The sequence below is a fragment of the Ranitomeya variabilis genome, chromosome 4 (genome assembly GCF_051348905.1).
Source record: "Ranitomeya variabilis isolate aRanVar5 chromosome 4, aRanVar5.hap1, whole genome shotgun sequence".
Lineage (NCBI taxonomy): Eukaryota > Metazoa > Chordata > Amphibia > Anura > Dendrobatidae > Ranitomeya > Ranitomeya variabilis.
This window is the reverse complement of record NC_135235.1, coordinates 634,577,668-634,601,298: the sequence shown is the minus strand read 5'-3', so window position 1 is coordinate 634,601,298 and position 23,631 is coordinate 634,577,668. Positions and strand designations below refer to the sequence as shown.

The following is a 23,631-nucleotide window of genomic DNA, read 5'->3' as shown; positions in this document are numbered from 1 at the left end:
ATATGATTGACCAAGAGTGGGAATTACCTGAAAAACGCCTCAGTACTCCATCCGAGATGAAGCGTAGATTCCCCTTAGAAGGCGAAATGACCAAATGGGATGTCCCTAAAGTTGACTCTCAGGTGGCAAGAGTGGCTAAAAGAACGGCTCTTCCATTCGAAGACTCGTCACAATTAAAGGATCCGATGGACAGGAAGATAGAGAGTCTATTAAAGAAATCATGGGAGACCTCCTCGGTAGCCCTCAAAGCTAATATCGCATCAACATGCGTGGCTAGAGCTCTATTCCGCTGGATAGGTGAACTGGAGTCTCACATATCCCAGGGCACTTCAAGAGCTGAATTATTAGACTCCCTTCCTATTCTCCTTAGAGCCACGGGTTTCCTAGCAGATTCTTCGATGGAAACTATCAGAATTGCTGCAAGGTCGTTAGTACAGACTAACTCGGCCAGAAGGGCGCTGTGGTTAAAAATGTGGTCTGGTGATATCACCTCCAAAGCCAAGTTATGCGCCATACCATTTAAAGGTAACTACGTCTTCGGGCCTTCTCTTGATGACATCTTGGAGAAAGCAACCGATAAAAAGAAAGCCCTCCCAGAACAAAAAACTCCCAAAAAGAAGTTTTTTCGTCCCTTTCAGGCCCAAACCTCTCAGAGAGGGAAAGGCAAGTCCGGGAGGTGGAGTTACCCGAAGGGAGGGGGGAGAAACATCCTCTTCCCTCAACAACAGCAGCAGCAGTCTCAACAGGAGAAACGGTGACTTCGATCCAGTGGGGGGGAGACTTTCAAATTTTTACTCCCAGTGGCAAAACATCACCTCTTGCCCCTGGATCCTCAATGTCATCAAAGAGGGTCTCCTAATAGAATTCATTTCCTCCCCCCCACGGGGTCTAAAAGTCACCTCCCTACCTTCCCTGATAGATCAATCAAAATTGGCGTCCGGTCTCAGGGCCCTAAAGATGTCAGGTGCGATATCCCAGATATCGGAATCGGAGAGGGATCGAGGCCACTACTCTCGCTTATTCCTGGTTCCCAAACCATCAGGCGAGTCCCGTGTCATTATAAATCTAAAGAATCTCAATCGGCATATAAAGTACCGAAGATTCAAGATGGAATCAGTGAAGAATGCCATTGCCTTGATAGGTCCACACTCCTTCATGGCCACTCTCGATCTGAAAGATGCCTACTTTCACATCCCCATTCACCAAAGACATCGCCAATATCTCAAATTCGCTGTACAGAGAGGGCGTCTGATAGAGCACTATCAATTCAACGTCCTCCCATTTGAAATTTCCTCGGCTCCAAGGGTATTTTCCAAAATAATGGGGGAGGTAGTCTCCTTTATCCGGAGGCAAGGCGTCTGTATAGTGCCGTATCTAGACGACCTTCTGTTAATAGCTCCTTCCAAACAGGCCTTGGAGTCTCATGTATCCAAGACTCTCGAAATCCTGACATCTCTTGGATGGGTGCCGAATCTGGAAAAATCTCACCTACGACCCTCCAAATGCAGGAAATTCCTGGGAGTTCTCCTGGACTCTGCAAGACAAATGTCCTTCCTCCCATTGGAACACCGTCTAACCCTTCTATCAAAGGTCAAAACATTCAGGGACACCAGATCCCCCACAATCAGAGAAGGCATGTCTCTTCTAGGCTCGATGACAGCCTGCATTCAATCGGTACCATGGGCCCAGGCCCATTCCAGAATTCTTCAGGCACATATCCTGCAGAATTGGGATGGTCATCCCAGTTCTCTGAACAAAAAACTGTACACACCAGGTCGTGTCAAAGCCTCCCTGGCATGGTGGATGTCCCCAAAAAATTTACAAAAAGGGCTCAGCTGGACGCAAGTCCCACTGACCACAGTTACAACAGACGCCAGCAAAAGAGGATGGGGGGCCATGATAAATCACAGCCCTTTCCAAGGCCTCTGGGACCAGTCAACAAGCAAGAAGTCTTCCAACTACAGAGAGCTAAAAGCTGTAGAAGAAGCCCTACTGGAAGGAGGTCATCTTGTCAAGGGACATCACGTTCGGATATATTCGGACAATGTGACCACGGTGGCCCACATCAGACATCAGGGCAGTTCAAAAAACAATTGCCTGAAGAACATATCTGCCCGACTATGCTCCTGGGCAGAAAGACATCTCTTATCTCTGACGGCGGTTCACCTGAAAGGCTCATCCAACATTCAGGCAGACTATCTAAGTCGCCAGGACATACATCCGGGGGAATGGTGCTTGAGCAACCGGAGTTTCGAAATGCTGGTGAACAAATGGGGTCTCCCAGAAATCGACCTCTTTGCATCCAGCCGAAATGCGAAAGTCGAAGCTTTCTTCTCTCTGAACCCCAGGGACGGCTCCAAAGGAGTGGATGCGCTAGTCCAGAAGTGGAATTTTCGGCTGGCTTATGCGTTTCCACCGATTCCAATACTGGCGAAAGTCTTACAGAAAGTGCGAGAGGAACAAACACCTACCATATTGGTAGCTCCGATGTGGCCCAAGAGAAGTTGGTACAACCTGATAGTGGACCTTCCAGTGGATGGGCCGCTCCACTTTCCGATGGAAGAAGACCTTCTTTCTCAAGGACCAATCCATCTCCTAGATGCCCACAAGTGGAATCTGGCGGCATGGCTACTGAAGCCCAAATATTAAGAGCCAGAGGACTATCAGAAGCAGTGGTTTCCACACTTCAAAAATCTAGGAAACCGGTAACCATTGCAATATATAATAAAATCTGGAAGAAATTCTCATCCTTTTGTCTCCCTGAGGTGCCGGATCCCTTCAACCCGAATATTTCAAAAATTCTAGATTTTTTGCAAAAGGGCTTAGAAATAGGCCTCAGGCCTAGCACCTTAAAAGTCCAGGTGTCCGCCCTCAGTTCAATATTTGATCAGGATCTGGCAAATCATCGCTGGATCAAGAGATTCATGATATCGGCTTCTAGAATGAACCCTAAGACGCAAATAACAGTACCACTCTGGGATCTCAACCTAGTGTTACAGGGGCTTACAGGTCCCCCCTTCGAACCATTATCCTCCTGCTCCCAGAAAAACCTAATCTACAAAACAATTTTTCTAGTGGCTATTACATCAGCAAGGAGGGTGGGAGAATTACAAGCTCTCTCAATAAGAGAACCATACCTATCCATTCGAGATGACTCTATAGTACTGCGCCTAGACCCTTCCTTTCTTCCAAAGGTCGTATCGGACTTCCACCGCTCCCAGGAAATTATTCTACCTTCTTTTTGCCAAAATCCTGCAAATTCAAAAGAAGAGAGATTCCATATGCTGGATGTCAGGCGCACTGTATTGTTTTACTTAGAACAAACGAGTTCTTACAGAATTGACCACAATCTATTTATCCATCCATCAGGACAAAATAAGGGAAAAAAGGTAGCCAAAAGTACTATTGCCAACTGGATAAAGAAAGCAATAGCAGAAGCATACCTTGCTCAAGACAAAACTCCTCCAGTGGGAATCAAGACTCATTCGACTAGATCAAACTCAGTCTCCTGGGCAGAAAGAGCAGGTGCATCAGCAGAGCAAATCTGCAGGGCAGCCACATGGTCTTCATTGCATACTTTCTCCAGGCATTACAGATTGGATGTAATGCCCAACAAGGATTTAGCCTTCGGCCGGAAAGTACTCCAGGCCGTTGTCCCTCCCTAGCGCCAATCAGTTGGTATTCCTCCGTATGCCGTCGTGGAAGGTGACTAGAGAAAATAGAATTATTCTTACCGTTAATTCGGTTTCTAGGAACCTTCCACGACGGCGCTAGTTCCCTCCCTATACTCCTGGATTTAAATCTGGGATTCAAGGTAAACCGGTGCTATGGTTTTCAGTTATAAGTCACTGGTGAGAGGGAGGTGGGAGGGCCTTTTAACCTCTCCATTTCCTGTTCCCCATTAGGGCAAAGAGGCAACCTCCGTATGCCGTCGTGGAAGGTTCCTAGAAACCGAATTAACGGTAAGAATAATTCTATTTTTCAATAAAAAGCGTATCTTAGTGTTTGACAGCAGCCAAACATAAAAACCAGCTATAAGGCCTCCGGTACTGGAGATTTCAGTGTCCGTGTGTGTAAACCTTGCGGCACACGTGCCGCATCAGTACCACATGGACGGGCACCAGGGAAGAAGCATTACAGTGAGCGGGTGCTGAACAAGGGTCTCATCATTCTCCCCTGCTCTGTCGGCGATTGGGGTAGAATGATGAGAGTTATATTTAAGTGATAAAAGAGACAGCAGGTGGCAGCTGATGGGATTATTACTCACATCAGCCTATCCTAGTTATCAAGAATAGGGGGGTCCCCACGCTGTTTTTTTTTAGTTATTTAAATAAATAATTTACAAAAACGTGGGGTCCCCCGATTTTTTTTTTTTTTTTGACAAGCAGCCTTGCTAAAGCTCCCAGCTGGGGGCTGGTATTCTCAGGCTGGCAAGGGGCCATGGATATTGCCCCCCTAGCCTAAAAATAGCAGCCCGCAGCTACCCAAAAAAGGCACATCTATTAGATGTGCCAATTCTGGCGCTTTGCCCAGCTCTTCCCACTTGCCCTGCAGTGGTGGCAAGTGGGGCTCATATTTGTGGGTTTGATGTCATCTTTGTATTGTCAAGTGACATGAAGCTCACGGCTTAGTAATCGAGAAGTGTCTATAATACACCTATCCATTACTAATCCAACAGTTATATGGTAAATAAACACACAGCCAGAATAAAGTCTTTATTAGAAATAAAACAAAACATAGTTTTCCTTTTTATTTTAAAATAACAAACAGTTATACTAAACTAACATCTATTCCACCGAAGCCCTCGTTCTCCTGTAATATAACTAAAGTTAAAAAAAACAACAATATCCCTCACCTGTCGTTTGTTCTGTCCCACGCTGTAATCCATGTCTGGGGATTAATACTTTTCTGCCTGGACGGTCGCATCTTGGAGAACCATCGGGGAATGAACTGTTGCGAGCACAGCGTTAGTGACTGTTGGTGACGTTATCGAGGTTACCTCCAGTCACTGAGGCTGCGCTCCCTGCCTGTGTGAGCTGTCGTGACCTTGGTGAGATCCCAGCTAGCACCAATATCAATGCCAGCCAATTTTGCATTAAAAATGTCATAGGCGCTCCTTCCCTTCCGAGCTCTGCTGTGTGCCCAAACAGTGGTTTACTCCCACATATGCGATATCCACGTACTCAAGACTAATTGCACAACAACTTTTAGTGTCCAGTTTCTCCTGTTGCCCTTTGGAAAATAAAAAATTGGGGGTGAAAAATAATTTTTGTGGAAAAAATATGATTTTATATTTTTACGCCTCTACGTTGTAAACTTCTGTGAAACATTTGGGGGTTCAAAATGCTCACCACAGATCTAGATAAGTTCCTCGGGGGGTCCAAATTGCACAACAACTTTTGGGGTCCAATTTCTCCTGCTATCCTTGTGAAAATGAAAAAATTGGATCTGAAGTAATTTTTTTTTGTGAAATTTTTTTTAAAATGTTCATTTTTTAAAACATTCAAAAAATTCATGTGAAGCAGAGGGTTAGTAAACATCTTGAATGTGGTTTTGAGCACCTTGAGGGGTGCAGTTTTTAGAATAGTGTCACTTTTGGGTATTTTCTATCATAGACCCCTCAAAGTGTCTTCAAATGTGAAATTGTCCTTTAAAAAATTATGTTGTAGAAATGAGAAATCGCTGGTCAATTCTTAACCCATATTACTCCCTAACAAAAAAAATTTTGCTTCCAAAATTATGCTGATGTAAAGTAGACATGTGTGAAATGTTACTTACTAAGGATTTTTTATGACATATCTCTGTGATTTTAGGGCTTAAAAATTCAAAGTTGGAAAACTGCGAAATGTTTTAAAATTTTTGCCAAAATTCAGTTTTTTTCACGCAAGTCATATCAAAGAAATTTTACCACTGTCATGAAGTACAATATACAAAAAACCCTGTTTGGGAGAGAAGAACAGAAAAATCGCGGCGCCCTAAGTGCGTAAACACAATATTATAGTCTTTAGAGGGTGCACAATTTTATGCACTCACCTGATAAAAGACTGAAATGGCTTTAGATTATGTATCCTCAAAATTCCCTCTGAGATACTTTTCAATATACAGGGCTTGCAGCTTGCCTCGGGTGGATCCAAGTGAAAGAGCCAGAGTAAGGCTCACACAGGATGAGTAATTCAAGAAAAGCACATCCAGCCCATAAATGGCAGCGCTTCCCAGGACTCACATTCAAAGATGATATTTCATATTTTTTTATTTCATAGCTTAAAATAGAAGAGATACAACACGTTTCGGATACAGTATATATCCTTCTTCAGGTATCATAAAAACACAGTACAAATCCTACTAGTATAAAATTCAAAAATATAATATATATAATATGAAATATCATCTTTGAATGTGAGTCCTGGGAAGCGCTGCCATTTATGGGCTGGATGTGCTTTTCATGAAGTACAATGTGTCACAAGAAAACAGTCTCAGAATTACCGGGATCGATTGAAGCGTTCCAGAGTTATTACCTCATTAAGGGACAGTGGTCAGAATTGTAAAAAATGTACTGGATATTAAGGTGCAAACCACCCCCGGGGGGTAAAGGGGTTAAACACATTTTTTTTTTTTTTACTTTCACAAGGGTGACAGAAGCAAAATAAACTGCAGAATCTGTTGTGGAATTTCTCCTGGGTACACCAATAACTCACATGTGGGGGAAAACTACTGTTTGGATGCACAATAGGGCTCAGAAGGGAAGAAGCATCATTTTAATTTTTGAACCGAAAAATGGCTGGAATCAAGAGCGTTTAGAGAGGCCCTGATGTGCCTAAATGGTGGAAACGTCCCTCAAGGAACTTATGTAGATGTGTGGTAAATGCTTGGAACTTCCAGGTGCTTCACAGAAGTTTATAACATAGAGCTGTGAAAATAAAAAAATCACATTTTTCCCACACAAATGCATTTTAGCCCCAAATTAACGGTAACAGGAGAAAATGAAACACAATTTTCTTCAATTTCTCTTGAGTACACAACAGGGCTCAGAAAGGAAGCATTGATGTTTTGGAACGCACACTTTCATGAAATGGTTAGTGGGTGTCTTCTTGCATTTGGAGAGCCCCTGATGTGCCTAAACAGTGGAAACCCCCAAGTGACCCCATTTTGGAAAATAGACACCACCCCAAGTAATTTATCTAGTGTGTGGTGAGCACTAGTAATGAGCGAGCACTGAAATGCTCGAGTCGAGCAAATTGGAATACTCAGGTACTCGACCCGAGCAACGAGCCCAATGTAAGTCTATGGAAAAACTGAGTATTTTTACTTCGATCCCCCTGGGGGTCCTTTTAAAGTCTAAAAACGAAAATGGAAAACACTGATCAAATGACACAGGAACATCATGGGGATCGCCCCTGGAAGCATTTCTGACTCCTAGATCACAGCTGAAAGCAATGTTGTCAGAATTTCACACCATCTTTACAGGTGCACCAAAAAGCGTACAAAAACAAAACCAAAATGGATTTTGCTGGGAAATATGTTAGGGTACATCCTTTCCAGGCTAATGACTTGTATAAAAGGCAAAATAATTTACCCCAGACCGAAATGTTCCTCCAACACTTGGGCTATGTTCACACGCAGCGTTTTTGATGTGATTTTCAACTTTTATATTCCTTTCAACCAATACAAATGCATTCACTGAGAAATGTCCTTGCAACATTTAACAACCCTAGCTGGCCATGTGGTATGTGACACATAAGGAGTCACATCTTGTTTTATTTATGAAAGAGGGACTCAGGCTTAAAGTCTCAAAGCCTATTTTTAGAGGGGCATCAGGCGGCATTACTATTCTTAAAGGGCCATTATTAAACAGTGGGTCTCCTATGCTGTTATTGCCTATGAAGTGAGTGGCTGGGCTGCCAACAATTACAGCGCACCCCAATACCCCTTTCACGAGAGGTACAGGAGGGCTTCCTGAAAAAATGTTGCATTGAATGCAAAGCCTGCCTTGCTATCAAGTTATATGCACCCCAATAAACCTTTGAACCCTGGTACTGGATGGCCACAGGAAAACCCACTTCACATTTTTCAGTTTGTCCTGCCATACTGTTTTCTTATGTATTACCTGCAAGGCCTGCCCTGCTATCAAGTCATATGCACCCCAATAAGCCTTTGAACCCAGGTACTGGATGGCCACAGGAAATCCCACTTCACATTCTTCAGTTGGTCCTGCCATACTGTTTCTTTATGAATTGAATGCAAGGGCCGCCTTGACCCAAATTTGCACGCACCCCAATCCCCCCTTGGAAGAAACATGAAGGAGGGCCTCATGAAAAAACTGTCCCATTACAAAGGAGAGTGTCTCCTAGACTTGTAATGCCCATATGGGGGTTAAATGTTTTTACAATATACTATGGGCATCATAGACATCCTTGCCAAAAAATTAACTGTCTGTAGCAGCACGGAACACGTGAACCATGGTGATCTAGTGGTGAAAAATGATGAGAGGTGGAGGAAGACCTCATTAAAAACTAGGCCCAATTTAAAGGAGCGGGTCTCCTAGACTCGTAATGCCCATACACTAAGTGTATAGGCTGACAAACAATTCCCCATGGGGGATACATTTTTTAAAAACATACTATGGGCCTCATAGACACCGTTGCCAAGAAATGGACTGCCTGTAGCAGCACAGAACACGTTCAGCGTGGTGATCTAGTGGTGGAGAATGAGGAAACATAAAGCTAAATCATAATTAAATCAAACAACGACGTGCCGACGTGCATTGTGAAAATAATGCCCAACGTGGGCAGCGGAAGCAGTCTTACGACGCTTCCGCTGCCCCATTGTAAGGTTCGGGGAGGAGGGGCGGAGTTTCGGCCGTGCATGCGCGGTCGCAAATGGCGGACACGACGTGCAAAAAAACATTACATGTAACTTTTTTTGTGTCGACGGTCCGCCAAAACACGACGCAACCGTCGTACGACGGTTGCGACGTGTGGCCATACGTTGCAATGCGTCGCTAATGTTAGTCTAGGGGGAAAAAACGCATCCTGCAGACAACTTTGCAGGATGCGTTTTTTCTCCTAAACGACGCATTGCCAAAAACACTAGTGTGAAAGTAGTCTAACAGGCAAGACTTCCGTGTTCTCACCATCAGGACGACTGACCATCCTGTCCTCCTCATCCTCCTCCTCCCTGTCCTCAGGCCATCCCCGCTGACCAGATAGTATTACAGCTGTGCTTGTAGTACCGTCTATAGCTTATGAAAGTAGCTCCTGTTCTTCCTCCTCCTACTCATTGCTTACCAATCCATGTTTGGAAGACATGAGGCTGTGCTGAGTGTAATCTCTCTGTATGGTTCCTTGATCCATGTCCTCGTGCTCTGCCTGCAATGCATCCTCTTTAATTGTGAGCAGAGAGGTTTTCAGAATGCTGAGAAATGGGATGGTGACACTAATTATGGCGTCATCGCCGCTCACCAGCTTGGTTCAGTCCTCAAAGTTTTGGAGGATGGTACATATGTCTGACATCCATGCCCACTCCTAAGGTCTTATGTGTGGAGTTTCAACTGAATATTGACGGCCTTGTTGATGTTGGTAGTCAACAACTGCCCTCTTATGCTCACAAATAGAGTTCAAGCACGCTTGGATATCACACACCAGTCGGTGAGCCGGAAGCTGCAAGGGTGGCTGAAGCTATAGCTGACTTTCTAAAATGGGCAGACAGATGGCGTACTTTCACTAGCAGATCCGGCAGCTCCGGGTAACTTTTCAGAAAACATTGAACCACGAGGTTAAGCACATGGGTGTGTGTGAGCTCACCTTGGCTCAGAGCCACCACCAGGTTCCGGCCATTGTCACACAGGACCATGCCTGGCTGTAGGTTCAGCGGTGTCATCCAAATATCTGAATGCGCTTTCAGCGTTGTCCAGAACTCTTCTGCATTGTGCGGTTTGACACCTAGCTAGATTAGCTTCAGCGCAGTCTGTTGCCCTTTGGCTGAGGCAGTGATGCAGTGCTTCCAGCTTCTGACTGATGTGTTGATTTCAGAGTTGGAGGCTGAAGAGGAAGAGGTGCAGGAGCTGTACACTGTGGGGAGCAACCCTGATTGACTTAGGGCCCGCAATCCTCAGCGTTGGGAGGATGTGTTCCATCCCAAGGTCCGACTGGGTCCTGGCTTCCACTATGTTAACCCAGTGTGCCGTCAGTGAGATGTACTGTCCCTGGCCACAAGCACTTGTCCACGTGTCCGTGGTTAGGTGGACTTTCCCAGTAACCGCATTATTGAGGGCACAGGTAATGTTGTGGGACACATGCTGGTGTAATGCCAGAACGGCACATCAAGAGAAATATGGTGACTGGAAACCGAGTACCTTGGGATGGCCACCACCATCAGGTTGCGGAAAACTTCTGTCTCAATGAGCCTAAAAGGCAACATTTCTAGCGCAAGTGGAAGAGAAATGTTAGAATTTAGGACTTTGGCCTGTGGGGTGTTGGCTGGGTATCTCCGCTTGTGTTCCAATGACTGGGGTATAGACAACTGAAGGCTGTGCTGGGACAAAGACGTGGACGGGTTTGATGATGGTGCTGCTTGACTGTGGGCAACAACAGGTGCAGGGCTAGAGGCATTTTTACATGCATGGTGGACGGGGGTTGGCTTCTACGCAGAACAGTGGAAGAAGCAGTGGTGTCACCTGCAGACAGTGTTCCTGGAGCCTGGGATTCGGCCCACAAAGTCGGGTGCTTTGCTGCCATGTACCTGATCATGCTGGTGGTGGTCAGGCTGGTAGTTTTGCTACCCCTGCTGATGCGGGCATGGTAGGTGCTGCAAATGGCCTGTTTTGGGTTATCGTTAGAGTCTTTAAAAAATAACCAGACTTGGGAAGATCTAACAGTTGGAATGACAACTTCCCTCATGTTGGTGTTACAGTGAACGGATGCACACCTTCTGTCTGTGGCCACCACACTGCTTCTTCCTGCCTGTTGGGGTGATATGCCTCCTTCCCCATGTGTGCTGCTGTCCTCGCTCTGCATGTCCTCCTGCCAGGTTGGGGCAGTCACTATGTCATCCTCCGCCTCATCTTCCACATCTGCACCCTGCTGCTCCTCCTGACTTTCTGGCAATTGTCTCATCATCGTCCACCTCTTGTAACACTTTCCCACCATCGCCTCTGTGTGACCGTGGCTGGTCAAAGCTTTGGGCATCGCTACATGCGATCTCATCTGGCCCCACTTCAAGTTGACCGGCTGAGAGTCCGGAATCTTAAAAGGGAAAGCTGAACAGCTCTTCGGAGTGTCCCAGTGTGGGATCAGTTGTCTCAGGGCACTTGGCATGGTGGGAGGAAGGAGGATCAGGGTGAGGCATATCTGGGCCACACTCACGGCTACTCCGACTTGACCGTGCGGAAGACATGGTGGTGGTGGCTAAGTGACTGGAAGCATTATCCGCTATCCAACCAACAACCATTTCACACTGTTCTGGCTTCATTAGTGGTGTGCTGCGTTCCCCTAGAAACTGGGACAGGAAGGTCGAAGTTGTGGCCCACTTTCAGCTTGGCCACGTCCTCGTCCTCTGCATGCACCACCACTTCCCCGTCCCTTGCCGTTTTAAATGGACTACTGCACTATTTCAAAAGCTCAACACAAGTGTATTAATTTGGAGCTAAATTATATCTGATCAGTATGCCTGCAAAGCTACGATTTTTCAAACACAGAAATGCCAGGCCTCAGCCTGACATAACAGAATGTATTAAATTTTTTTTTTGCTTTTGGTGAATTTAAAACAAAAAAAAGAGTAGCACAAGGCTATCACATTGAACTATGCCACGTATGCCTGCGAAACTACTGTTTTTCAAACACTGATACACCAGGCCTCAGCCTGACATAACAGACTGTATTAATTTGTTTTTTGCTTTTTGGTGAATTTAAAAATAAATAAATAAAAAAAAAAGAAAGAGTAGAACAAGGCTAGCACACAGAATTATGCTACGTATGCCTGCGAAAATACGATTTTTCAAACACAGATACACCAGGACTCAGCCTGACAGACTTTTATAGATTTAGTTTGGGTTTTTGGTGAATTAAAGAAAAAAAATTTGAACAAGGCTAGCGCACAGAACTATGCTACGTATGCCTGCAGAAATACGATTATTCAAACACAGATACACCCGAACTCAGCCTGACAGACTGTATAAATTTATTTTTTGTTTTTTTGGTGAATTTAAAAAAAAAATAAAAAAAAATTGAACAAGGCTAGCACACAGAACTATTCTACGTATGCCTGCGAAATACGATTTTTCAAACACAGAAACACCAGCCCTTAGCCTGACAGAACAGACTGTATTAAAAAATTTTTTTTTGCTTTTTGGTGAAATAATAAAGAAAAGAGTAGAACAAGGCTAGCACACTGAACTATGCTACGTATGCCTGCGAAACTGTGATTTTTAAACAGATACACCAGGCCTCAGTCTGACATAACAGACTGTATACATTTTTGGGGGGTTTCTGATTAATTTAAAAAAAAAAAGAAAACTGCAGCTAGGTATGTAGTAAATAAGCAGAAGCAGGCAGGTATGGAGCTTTGGGAGGGATGCAGTGGGAGCTATGTACGCACATACAGTGCCTGCAGGCCTTTCACTGATGTGGATATGTGCACATAGACTCCTCTGCCTACCTAGCTCTGCAATCTCTGGACCCCCGAATTAGCCCTAAAAAGGACTGTTGGTTTCTCAGGAGTTGTGGACTGAACAGTTGCAGACCAACACTAACTATTACAAGGACGATTCTGACCCTATCTCGGCAGCAGCTCTCCCTACACTAGATAAGTCCATAGCAGAATGCGGCATGCAGGGCGGCGCCAAGTCTCTTATAGATGTAATGACCCTGTGCGGCCAGCCAATCACTGTAATACCACAACAAAGATGGTTGTGGCATTACGGTGCATGGCTGACAATCCCTGCACTGACATTGGTGCTCTAAAAAGCGCCAGAATTGCAGAGCGGAGACCCGTGCTCCCGCCGAAAAATCCCAGAAATACTCAGTGCTCGCCGAGTATACCGAGCATAGTGATAATCGGGCGAGTACAGAGTAGTGGTGAGCACATTCACTCATCACTAGTGAGCACTTTAAACCATCCAATCCACTGTGCTTGTATTGTAGAATGCAGCAGTTTGAACTCAGCGCAGGTGAGCTGCGTCCAAAGTCTAAAGCGCTGCTATTTCGGCATGTACCCCAACTGGCAGAACTCTATGTGCACCTCAATACCTCAATGACGCACGTGTGGTTATTCTTGTTCATATTGGTGGGCTCCCTCAATGACATTTTTATTTTTTCATTTATTTAAAAAATGTTATGTGCTTCCTCATAATTTTCATAACCAGCAGATGGAAAGCTGAGGGCTGATGTTAATATTCTGGAAAGGAGCCAATAGCCATAAATGTTCCCAGGTTTTTAATATCAGCTCACAGCCCTTTGCTTGGCCTTTTCTGGCTAGTTTACAGGGGGGCCCAGAAAAACATTGACGTAGGGTTCCCCTAAAAAATAGTAAGCAGTAAAGGCTAAACAGACAGCTGCAGGCTGATATTGACAGCCTAGGAAAGGACCATGGTTAATGGCCTCATCCCAGACTAAAAACAATAGCACTCAGCCGTTCCAGAAATGGCACATCAATAAGATGCTCCAAATCTGGAGCTTAGTCTCGCTCTTCCTACTTGCTCTGATGCGGCAGCAAGCGGGGTGATAGATGGGGGGGATTTATGTCAGCCTTGTTTTGGCAGCTGACATGAAGCCCAGGAGTTAGTAATGGTAAGGCGTCTAGAAGACGTCCACATTACTGACCACATATTCAAGCTGAAAATAATAAAATATCCAGAATAAAGTCCTTTATTTTAAATAAATGACCACACGGTTTTACACATTTATTTGAAAATGAAAAAAACACATTATACTCACCTTAACGCCTAGTCCCTGATGCCCTTGTCCCCTGTACCAAAAACAACCATATACTCACTTGTCCGAAGTGAAGAGATTATCCATGATGCCCCATGACAATCCTGATGACTTTAAGAGCATTCACTGAAATATGTGACTGTTCTCAAAGACAGGAGGCTCACAATGACACAGGAGTTTATTGATCCTGCAGTGTGTAGCACTTAGTTGCAGTGAGGAAGTTCATCGGAGTTCATCAGCTGACATCTCACAATTTTGGACTTTTCAGAGCCCGTCAAATCTCTCTTCTGACCCATTTTGCCAAAGGAAAGGAAGTTGCCTAATAATTACGCACACCTTATATAGGGTTTTGATGTCATTAGACAACACCCCTCTTCATTACAGAGATGCACATCACCTGATTTACTTAAAGCGAACCTGTCACCCCCAAAATCGATGGTGAGGTAAGCTCACCGGCATCAGGGGCTTATCTACAGCATTCTGTAATGCTGTAGATAAGCCGCCGATGTTACCTGAAAGAGAAGAAAAAGACGTTAGATTATACTCACCCAGGGGTGGTCCCGCTCCGATGGGTGTCTCAGGTCCGCTCCGGCGCCTCCCATCTTCATTCCATGACGTCCTCTTCTGGTCTTCGTGCCGCTACTCCGGCGCAGGAGTACTTTGTCTGCCCTGTTGAGACGCCCATTTGACCGCAGACCAGCAGCGGGATCGCCCAGGTGAGTATATTATAACCTCTTTTTTTTCCTCTTACAGGTAACATCGGGGGCTTATCTACAGCATTACAGAATGCTGTAGATAAGCCCCTGATGCCGGTGAGCTTACCTCACCAGCCATTTTGGGGGTGACAGGTTCCCTTTAATTGATAGTTGGCTCTCAAGCCTGAACAGCTTGGAGTTAGGACAACATGTATAAACAGTATCATGTGATCAAAATATAACTTGCCTAATAATTCTGCACACGGTGTGTGTATGTATGTATATATATATATATATATATATATATATATATATATATATATATATATATATATATATATATATATATATATATAAACCATTAATTCCATGGTGCTGTACATGAGACGGGGTTACATCAAAATACAACAGTAGGTTGAGGGGTGCATTAGCTATTAGCTCCGATGGTGTTGAGGTGGCCGTGTGGTCATTACAGGTTATAAGCTTCTTTGAAGAGGTGGGTTTTCAGGTTTCTTTTGAAGGATCCAAATGTGGTGGATAACCGGACGTGTTGGGGCACAGAATTCCAGAGGATGGGGTATAGTCGGGAGAAGTCTTGGAGGCGATTGGGTGAGGAGCGAATAAGCGTGGAGGAGACAAAGAGGTCTTGGGAGGACGGAGATTGCGTGAGGGAAGATATTGAGAGATTAGTTTGGAAATATACAGAGGAGAAAGGTTATGGATGGCTTTGTAGGTCAGTGTTAGTAGTTAAAGCTGGATACGCTGGGAAATTGGGAGCCAGTGAAGGGATTTGCAAAGAGGGGAAGCAGGAGTGTAGCGAGGAGAGAGATTATTTAGTCGGGCAGCAGAATTAAGGACGGTCTGGAGGGGTGCGAGAGTGTTAGAAGGTATGCCACAGAGGAGCATGTTGCAGTAGTCGAGGCGGGAGATGATTAGGGCATGCACAAGCATTTTGGTAGAGTGAGGCTATGTGCACACATTCAGGATTTCTTGCAGAAATTTCCTGAGCGAAACTGGACATTTTCTGCAAGAAATCCGCATGCTTTTTTTTGCGCGTTTTTTTACCGCGTTTTTGGTGCGTTTTGTTTTGCGGATTTTTCTGGAGGTTCCCAATGTAATAATATAGTGGGAAATCTGCAAAAAATCCGCAAAATTAATGAACATGCTGTGTTTTTTTTACCGCAATTCGTTTTTTCATGGAAAAAAACGCATCGTGTGCACAAAAATTGCGGCATGCATTCTAAATGATGGGATGCATAATGTATGCGTTTTTTTCGCGTTTTGATAGCGAAAAAAAGTGAAAAATCTGCAACGTGTGCACACAGCCTGAGGGTTGAGGAAAGGATTCTGGAAATATTTTTGAGCAGGAGGCAACAGGAGGTGGCAAGAGCTTGGATGTGCGGTTTGAAGGACAGGGTGTCATGATCCAGTTCTGTGTTTATATTCAGCTGTCTTGTCTCTGGACTGGTCATGTGGGAGTTAATTCCCTCTGCCTCACTTTAAAGCTGGCTGAGCTATTTAAGTCCTCTGCAGTCTGTGGCCCAGTGTCTGCTATAGTTCATGCTGCATGGCTTGATCACCTGACCTGGTCACTAGTACTAGTGTTCCTTTTTGCCTCTGACTGCCTGTACCCGTTTATGACTTGTTCTGACCCTTGGCTTGTATCCCGACTTCGTCTTACGTCTCACGTTTTGTTACCACGTTCCCGGTAGGCTCTGACTTCTTTTTTGTCCCCGACCATTCTTCTGATTTCCCCTGTGTACTGCGCTTACCTCTATGTGTATGACCCTTGGCTTGTCTGACTTCTCTTGCATTACCTGTGACACCTGTGTTGTTGTTCAGTATTGCTGTGCTGTGTGTACAACCTCTTTTCCTGAACCAGCTCCCCCTGGTGGAGGTTGCACGATACCACACTGCAGCAGCAGCTATTTGATAGATAGATCAGGTAGGGTAGATGTGCGAGATGGAGGAAAGATAATTAGTTCAGATTTGTCCACATTGAGCTTGAGGAAGCGAGAGGAGAAGAAGGAGGATATGGCTGATAGACACCCTGGGATTCTGGAGAGCAGAGAGGTGACATCTGGGCCAGAGAGGTAGATCTGAGTGTCTTCAGCATATAGATGGTACTGGAAGCCATAGGACCTTATGAGTTGACCCAGGCCGAGTGTATAGATTGAGAAGAGTAAGGGCCCTAGGACAGAGCATTAAGGGTCACCAACAGAGAGGGGGCTAGATGCAGAGGTAGTATGGGAGTAGGAAACGCTAAATGTGCGGTTGGTAAGGTATGAGGAGATCCAAGACAGGGCAAGGTCTTTGACACTAAAGGAAGAGAGGATCTGTAGTAGGAAGCAGTGGTCAACTGTGTCGAAGTCAGAGGACAGGTCTAGAAGGAGGAATATAGAGAATTGTCTGTTTGCTTTGGCTGTAAGTAAAGGTACCTTCACACGAAGCGACGCTGCAGCGATAGCGACAACGATGCCGATCGCTGCAGCGTCGCTGTTTGATCGCTGGGGAGCTGTCACACAGACCGCTCTCCAGCGACCAACGATGCCGAGGTCCCCGGGTAACCAGGGTAAACATCGGGTTACTAAGCGCAGGGCCGCGCTTAGTAACCCGATGTTTACCCTGGTTACCAGCGTAAAAGTAAAAAAAACAAACAGTACATGCTCACCTGCGCGTCCCCCAGCGTCTGCTTCCTGACACTGACTGAGCTCTGGCCCTAACAGCAGAGCGGTGACGTCACCGCTGTGCTTTCACTTTCACTTTAGGGCCGGCGCTCAAGTAAGTGTCAGGAAGCAGACGCTGGGGGACGCGCAGGTGAGTATGTACTGTTTGTTTTTTTTACTTTTACGCTGGTAACCAGGGTAAACATCGGGTTACTAAGCGCGGCCCTGCGCTTGGTAACCCGATGTTTACCCTGGTTACCAGAGTAAAACATCGCTGGTATCGTTGCTTTTGCTTTCAAACACAACGATACACGGCGATCGGACGACCAAATAAAGTTTCTGGACTTTATTCAGCGACCAGCGACATCACAGCAGGATCCTGATCGCTGCTGCGTGTCAAACTAAACTATATCGCTAGCGAGGACGCTGCAACGTCACGGATCGCTAGCGATATCGTTACAAAGTCGTTTCGTGTGAAGGTACCTTAAGTCGTTAGTAAGTTTGGTCAGGTATCATTAAAAATGCCAGCTTAGCACGCAAAAAATAAGCCCTCACCCAACCCAAGATCATGAAAAATGGAGATGCCATGGGTATCGGAAAATTGTGCAATTTTTTTAAAACAAAGTTTGGAATTTTTTTTACCACTTAAAGAAAAAATAACCTAGACACGTTTGATGTCTATGAACTCGTAATGACCTGGAGAATCATAATGGCTGGTCAGTTTTAGCATTTAATTAACCTAGCAAAAAAGCCAAACAAAAAACCAGTGTGGGATTGCACTTTTTTTGCAATTTCACCAAACTTGGAATTTTTTTCCTCTTTTCTAGTAAACGACATGGTAAAACCAATGATGTCATTCAAAAGTACAACTTGTCCCGCACAAAATAAGCCCTCATATGGCCATATTGACGGAAAAATAAAAAAGTTATGGCTCAGGGAAGAAGGGGATCGAGAAACGAAAACACAAAATCTAAAAAAGCTTGGGGGTTAAGGGGTTAAAGCACCAATGTAAGATTAAGTAATCTACAAAAGAACCAGGGACAGACAACTATGTTTGCATAGGACACTGCTGCAAATCCTTTTTCAGATCCCCTGGTGCTCCCATATTTAGCCAATGTTTCTGTTGGCTTGCATGACATATATAAGAATATGAAGGACTTTTTCTCCTTTCTTGTATCCACTGTTTAATTACGTCAGTAAAAATATATAAAAATAAAAAACCTTACTTTTTCTCCAAAGACATGACTTGTGAACATGACCAATCTGCGCCAATGTGCTTTGGTCTGTGCTATAGTGCTGTGCTTGTACCAGTCGGAGAATATATGAGAAGGAATCTCCTAATAAAACTGATTGCAGATCCCTTTTATGAGTTTCCTCTCAACATTTAACTTTATCAGATTCACGACAGACACCGGGAAACATGAACTGAAAAGATGGCTATGATAGAGAAGTGAACATTTGTATGGACTAGTGATGAGTGAATACACTCGTTTCTCGAGCATGCTCGGGGGTCCTCTGAGTATTTTTTAGTGCTCGGAGATTTAGTTTTTATTGCCGCAGCTGAATGATTTACATCTGTTAGCCAGCATAAGTACATGTGGGGGTGGCCTGGTTGCTAGGGAATCCCCACATGTACTTATGCTAACAGATGTAAATCATTCAGCTGCGGAAATAAAAAATAAATCTCCGAGCACTCTAAAATACTCGGAGTACCCCCAAGCATGCTTGAGAAATCTCGAGTAATGAGTATTTTCGCTCATCACTAGTAAGGACATTACCTGGTGACCTATCACTTTAATCTTAGTCCCTCTTTATTGTCTATTGACCCGGTTCACATTTGCGTATCTGTGCGCAGCATTAGATCCGCATTCGTCATGCGTACATATTTTTAACATGGTGTATGCAGGGACATGCGTTTGCACGCGTTCGCATGCGGATGTGTACGCATGCGTTGTTTCGCGGTGTGCATCAGTGTCCGATGAATGCAGCATGTTGCATTTTTTGAGGCATCAATTATGCGCAGCCATGCACATGCAGATGATTGCGGATAGAGTGAGTTAAAAAAACGCATTACTGTCTATGGGAACGCATTGATACGCAAAGACATGCGTACACAAAGACAAGCGTACGCATGCGTTTGATGTGCTTGCGTACTTTGGACTGTGCGTGTCCAGGAACTGTTTTGAGACATGCCCATTGATAATACCCTCCTGGAGATATCGAACGCATGCGCATAAACAATGCAAACGTAGGCAAAAATGCATACAATCGCATGCACACGCTTTTTTTGCCGTCGTTAGTAAGCTGATGAGGATAAAAAACGCTGCGTAAACATGCTTTTGCATGTGTTTTGGCATGCGTTTGCGCATGCAGATGATACACTGCGCACATATACGCAAATGTGAACTTAGCCTTAGTCTGTCAATAATTGTATTGTATTACAGTTTGCACACAAATGCTATAAAGTATACAATAATATAATTACAATGTAATGTTACCGACAAATAATAAAATCATTTTTGACTCTTCGCAGATGACTGTACCAGGAGCTCAGAGGGATGTCTGATATTCTCAAATTTTTCAGCAGATAATCTTGGTATCATATCAGATACTTGTGAAGAACATGTCATTATACCAAATGCACCTCCGGATCTCATCAGAAAAAATCTTTCATCTAATCCTTTACAGCAAGTCCTTTTTTCTGCTTCATCAAAGACAGCTATGCAAAGCAAAAGTCACAAAAGGGCTGTTGAACATGAAATAGCTGACATAGGGGAGAAAGGGGAGAAAGCATTTTCATGTTCAGATTGTGGGAAATGTTTTACAGTGAAATCAACTCTTGTTAGACATCAAAGAATTCACACAGGGGTGAAGCCATTTTCATGTTCAGGTTGTGGGAAATGTTTTATTCAGAAAGCACAACTTGTTGCACATCTGAAATATCACACAGGAGAGAAGCCATTTTCATGTTCAGATTGTGGGAAATGTTTTACAGAGAAATCATCTCTTGTTAGACATCAAAGAATTCACACAGGGGCAAAGCCATTTTCATGTTCTGACTGTGGGAAATGTTTTATTCAAAAAGCACATCTTGTTGCACATTTGCAAAATCACACAGGGGAGAAACCATTTTCATGTTCAGATTGTGGGAAATGTTTTAATCAGAAAGCATATCTTGTTATACATCAGAGAATTCACACAGGAGAGAAGCCATTATCTTGTTCAGAATGTGGCAAATGTTTTACAGAGAAATCAAGTCTTGTTATACATCAAAGAATTCACACAGGGGAGAAGCCATTTTCATGTTCAGATTGTGGGAAATGTTTTACAGATAAATCAAGTCTTGTTAGACATCAAAGAATTCACACAGGGGAGAAGCCATTTTCATGTTCAGAATGTGGGAAATGTTTTAATCGGAAAGCACATCTCGTTGCACATTTGCAAAATCACACAGGGGAGAAGCCATTTTCATGTTCAGAATGTGGGAAATGTTATAGTGAGAAATCCTTACTTGTTAAACATCAGAGAATTCACACAGGAGAGAAGCCCTTTTCATGTTCAGAATGTGGGAAATGTTTTACATTGAAACCAACTCTTGATATACATCAGAGAATTCACAAAGAGGAGAAGCCATTTTCATGTTCAGAATGTGGGAAACTGTTTACATTGAAACCAACTCTTGTTAGACATCAGAGAATTCACACTGGGGAGAAGCCATTTTCATGTACAGAATGTGGGAAATGTTTTGCAGGGAAATCAACTCTTGTTACACATCAGAGAATTCACACAGGGGAGAAGCCATTTTCATGTTCAGAATGTGGGAAATGTTTTAATCGGAAAGAACATCTTGTTGCACATTTGCAAAATCACACAGGGGAGAAGCCATTTTCATGTTCAGATTGTGGGAAATGTTTTACTCGGAAAGCACATCTTGTTACACATTTGCAAAATCACACAGGGGAGAAGCCATTTTCATGTTCAGATTGTGGGAAATGTTTTACAGAGAAATCAACCCTTGTTAGACATCAAAGAATTCACACAGGGGCGAAGCCATTTTCATGTTCAGATTGTGGGAAATGTTTTATTCAGAAAGCACATCTTGTTGCACATCTAAAAAAACACACAGGGAAGAAGCCATTTTCATGATCAGATTGTGGGAAATATTATGGTACTAAATCAAAACTTGCTAAACATCAGAAAATTCACACAGGTGAGAAGCCATTTTCATGTTCAGAATGTGGGAAATGTTTTAATCTGAAAGCAAATCTTGTTACACATCTGAAAACTCATACAGGAAAGTAGCAATTTTTCTTTTTTCTCAAATTGAAAGTTTTTTTAAATTTCATAACAGCATAATATAACAATGAACAGAAAATCAAAGCCTTAAAGAAGAAAAGCAGAGAAATGTAGAGATAGTAATGTAGAGACTTAATTACATAAAGAATCAAAGCATATGAATAAAGAGATAATTATGGTGCAAATATCATGAAATCGACGTAGAATATGCATAAGCAAGAATCTCCAAGGATGGAAAGTAAGGAGAAGAAAAAGAAATGTCAAGGGGATCAATGGGCATTCATCACTTTATAGAGTAGATTGGATTACAATCAGTGTAAACATATCGATTGACTCTGCCTAAAGAAAAAAACAAATGAAATAAACTGGAGTGCAAGTTGGTATACATTCATATTAACTTCATTTGACACATGGCAAGGATTTAATATTAAAGGTAAGGACTGTCTGTTAGGGTCACTTTGTCATGGTGAGATGGCTTGTAAGTCTTTTTTTTTACCTAAACAATGATAACTAAGTATCCAGTGTTATATTTACATGCACTGTTGCCATTTATTTACTTACTACAAGTTATTTGCTCATTTTGCTTTTATTTTAGGACTTGTCTGTTTAATGGCCCATGTGAGCATGCACCTCCACGTTGCATGTATACCAACTTACATTCCAGTTCGTTTCTTGCGGTTTTACATTTAGCCTTACTGAAGCCCCCCACATTGATAGTATTATGCCTCCACGGTTTATTTTCCTATACATAGTAAGCACCCTTAGTCCTACATCATAATATGATGACCTCCCACAGTGTCCATCACACACCTTATGATGCTCCCAATACAGTATGAGGCTAGTACACACAACAGAACTATGACACAATTGTTGAATGATGGAGAAAAACATTCTGATTTATCCATGTCCATCACTACTCCCCTAGATGAATACCTTAGGTAGTGAAGTGTCCAATATGGTGTCACTTATGATAGTTTCTGCTGTTCTGGCACCTCAGGGGCTCAGCTAATTGAGCCCATAATCTATTCAAGTTAAATCTGCATTCTAAAAGCTAAAGGCCCCGTCTCACATAGCGAGATCGCTAGCGAGATCGCTGCTGAGTCACAAGTTTTGTGACGCAACAGCGACCTCCATAGCGATCTCGCTATGTGTGACACGTACCAGCGATCAGGCCCCTGCTGCGAGATCGCTGGTCGTGTCGGAATGGCCTGGACCTTTTTTTGGTCGTTGAGGCCCCGCTGACATCGCTGAATCGGTGTGTGTGACACCGATCCAGCGATGTCTTCACTGGTAACCAGGGTAAACATCGGGTTACTAAGCGCAGGGCCGCGCTTAGTAACCCGATGTTTACCCTGGTTACCAGCGTAAATGTAAAAAAAACCAAACACTACATACTCACCATCTGATGTCCGTCAGGTCCCTTGCCGTCTGCTTCCTGCTCTCACTGACTGCCGGCCGTACAGTGAGAAGTGAGAGCACAGCAGTGACGTCACCGCTGCGCTCTGCTCTCAGTGTACGGCCGGATCTCAGTCAGAGCAGGAAGCAGACGGCAAGGGACCTGGACACCGAAAGGCGAGTATGTAGTGTTTGTTTTTTTTGGTAACCAGGGTAAACATCGGGTTACTAAGCGCGGCCCTGCGCTTAGTAACCCGATGTTTACCCTGGTTACCCGGGTGCTGCAGGGGGACTTCGGCATCGTTGAAGACAGTTTCAACGATGCCGAAGTCGTTCCCCTGATCGTTGGTCGCTGGGGAGAGCGGTCTGTGTGACAGCTCCCCAGCGACCACACAGCGACTTACCAACGATCACGGCCAGGTCGTATCGCTGGTCGTGATCGTTGGTAAATCGCTTAGTGAGACGGGGCCTTAAGTAGCGCTTCTTCCCATCAAATCCCTGCTTGTGGTCAAGCAGCACTGTGCAAACACATATGAGCTACTGCCACATTCGGGAAAAATTGCATAACAAATTGCAGGATCCAATTTCTCCCATTACCCCTCGTGTAAATTATAAATTTGGTGCTAACAGTATTTTAGTGGAAAAAATGTAATT

The 23,631-nt window shown here is 44.0% G+C and overlaps 1 protein-coding gene across 1 annotated transcript in view; it reads left to right on the top strand.

Moving 5' to 3' along the window:
- LOC143767221 (uncharacterized) overlaps window positions 1-22,631 on the top strand; it is a 77,202-nt gene extending 54,571 nt beyond the window's left edge. Inside the window, exon 11 of the mRNA XM_077255371.1 lies at window positions 19,820-22,631. Within this exon, the coding sequence (XP_077111486.1) occupies window positions 19,820-21,432 (1,613 nt within the window). The 3' untranslated portion in view covers window positions 21,433-22,631. The remainder of the gene's footprint in view (window positions 1-19,819) is intronic.
- The last annotated feature ends 1,000 nt before the right edge of the window (window positions 22,632-23,631 follow it).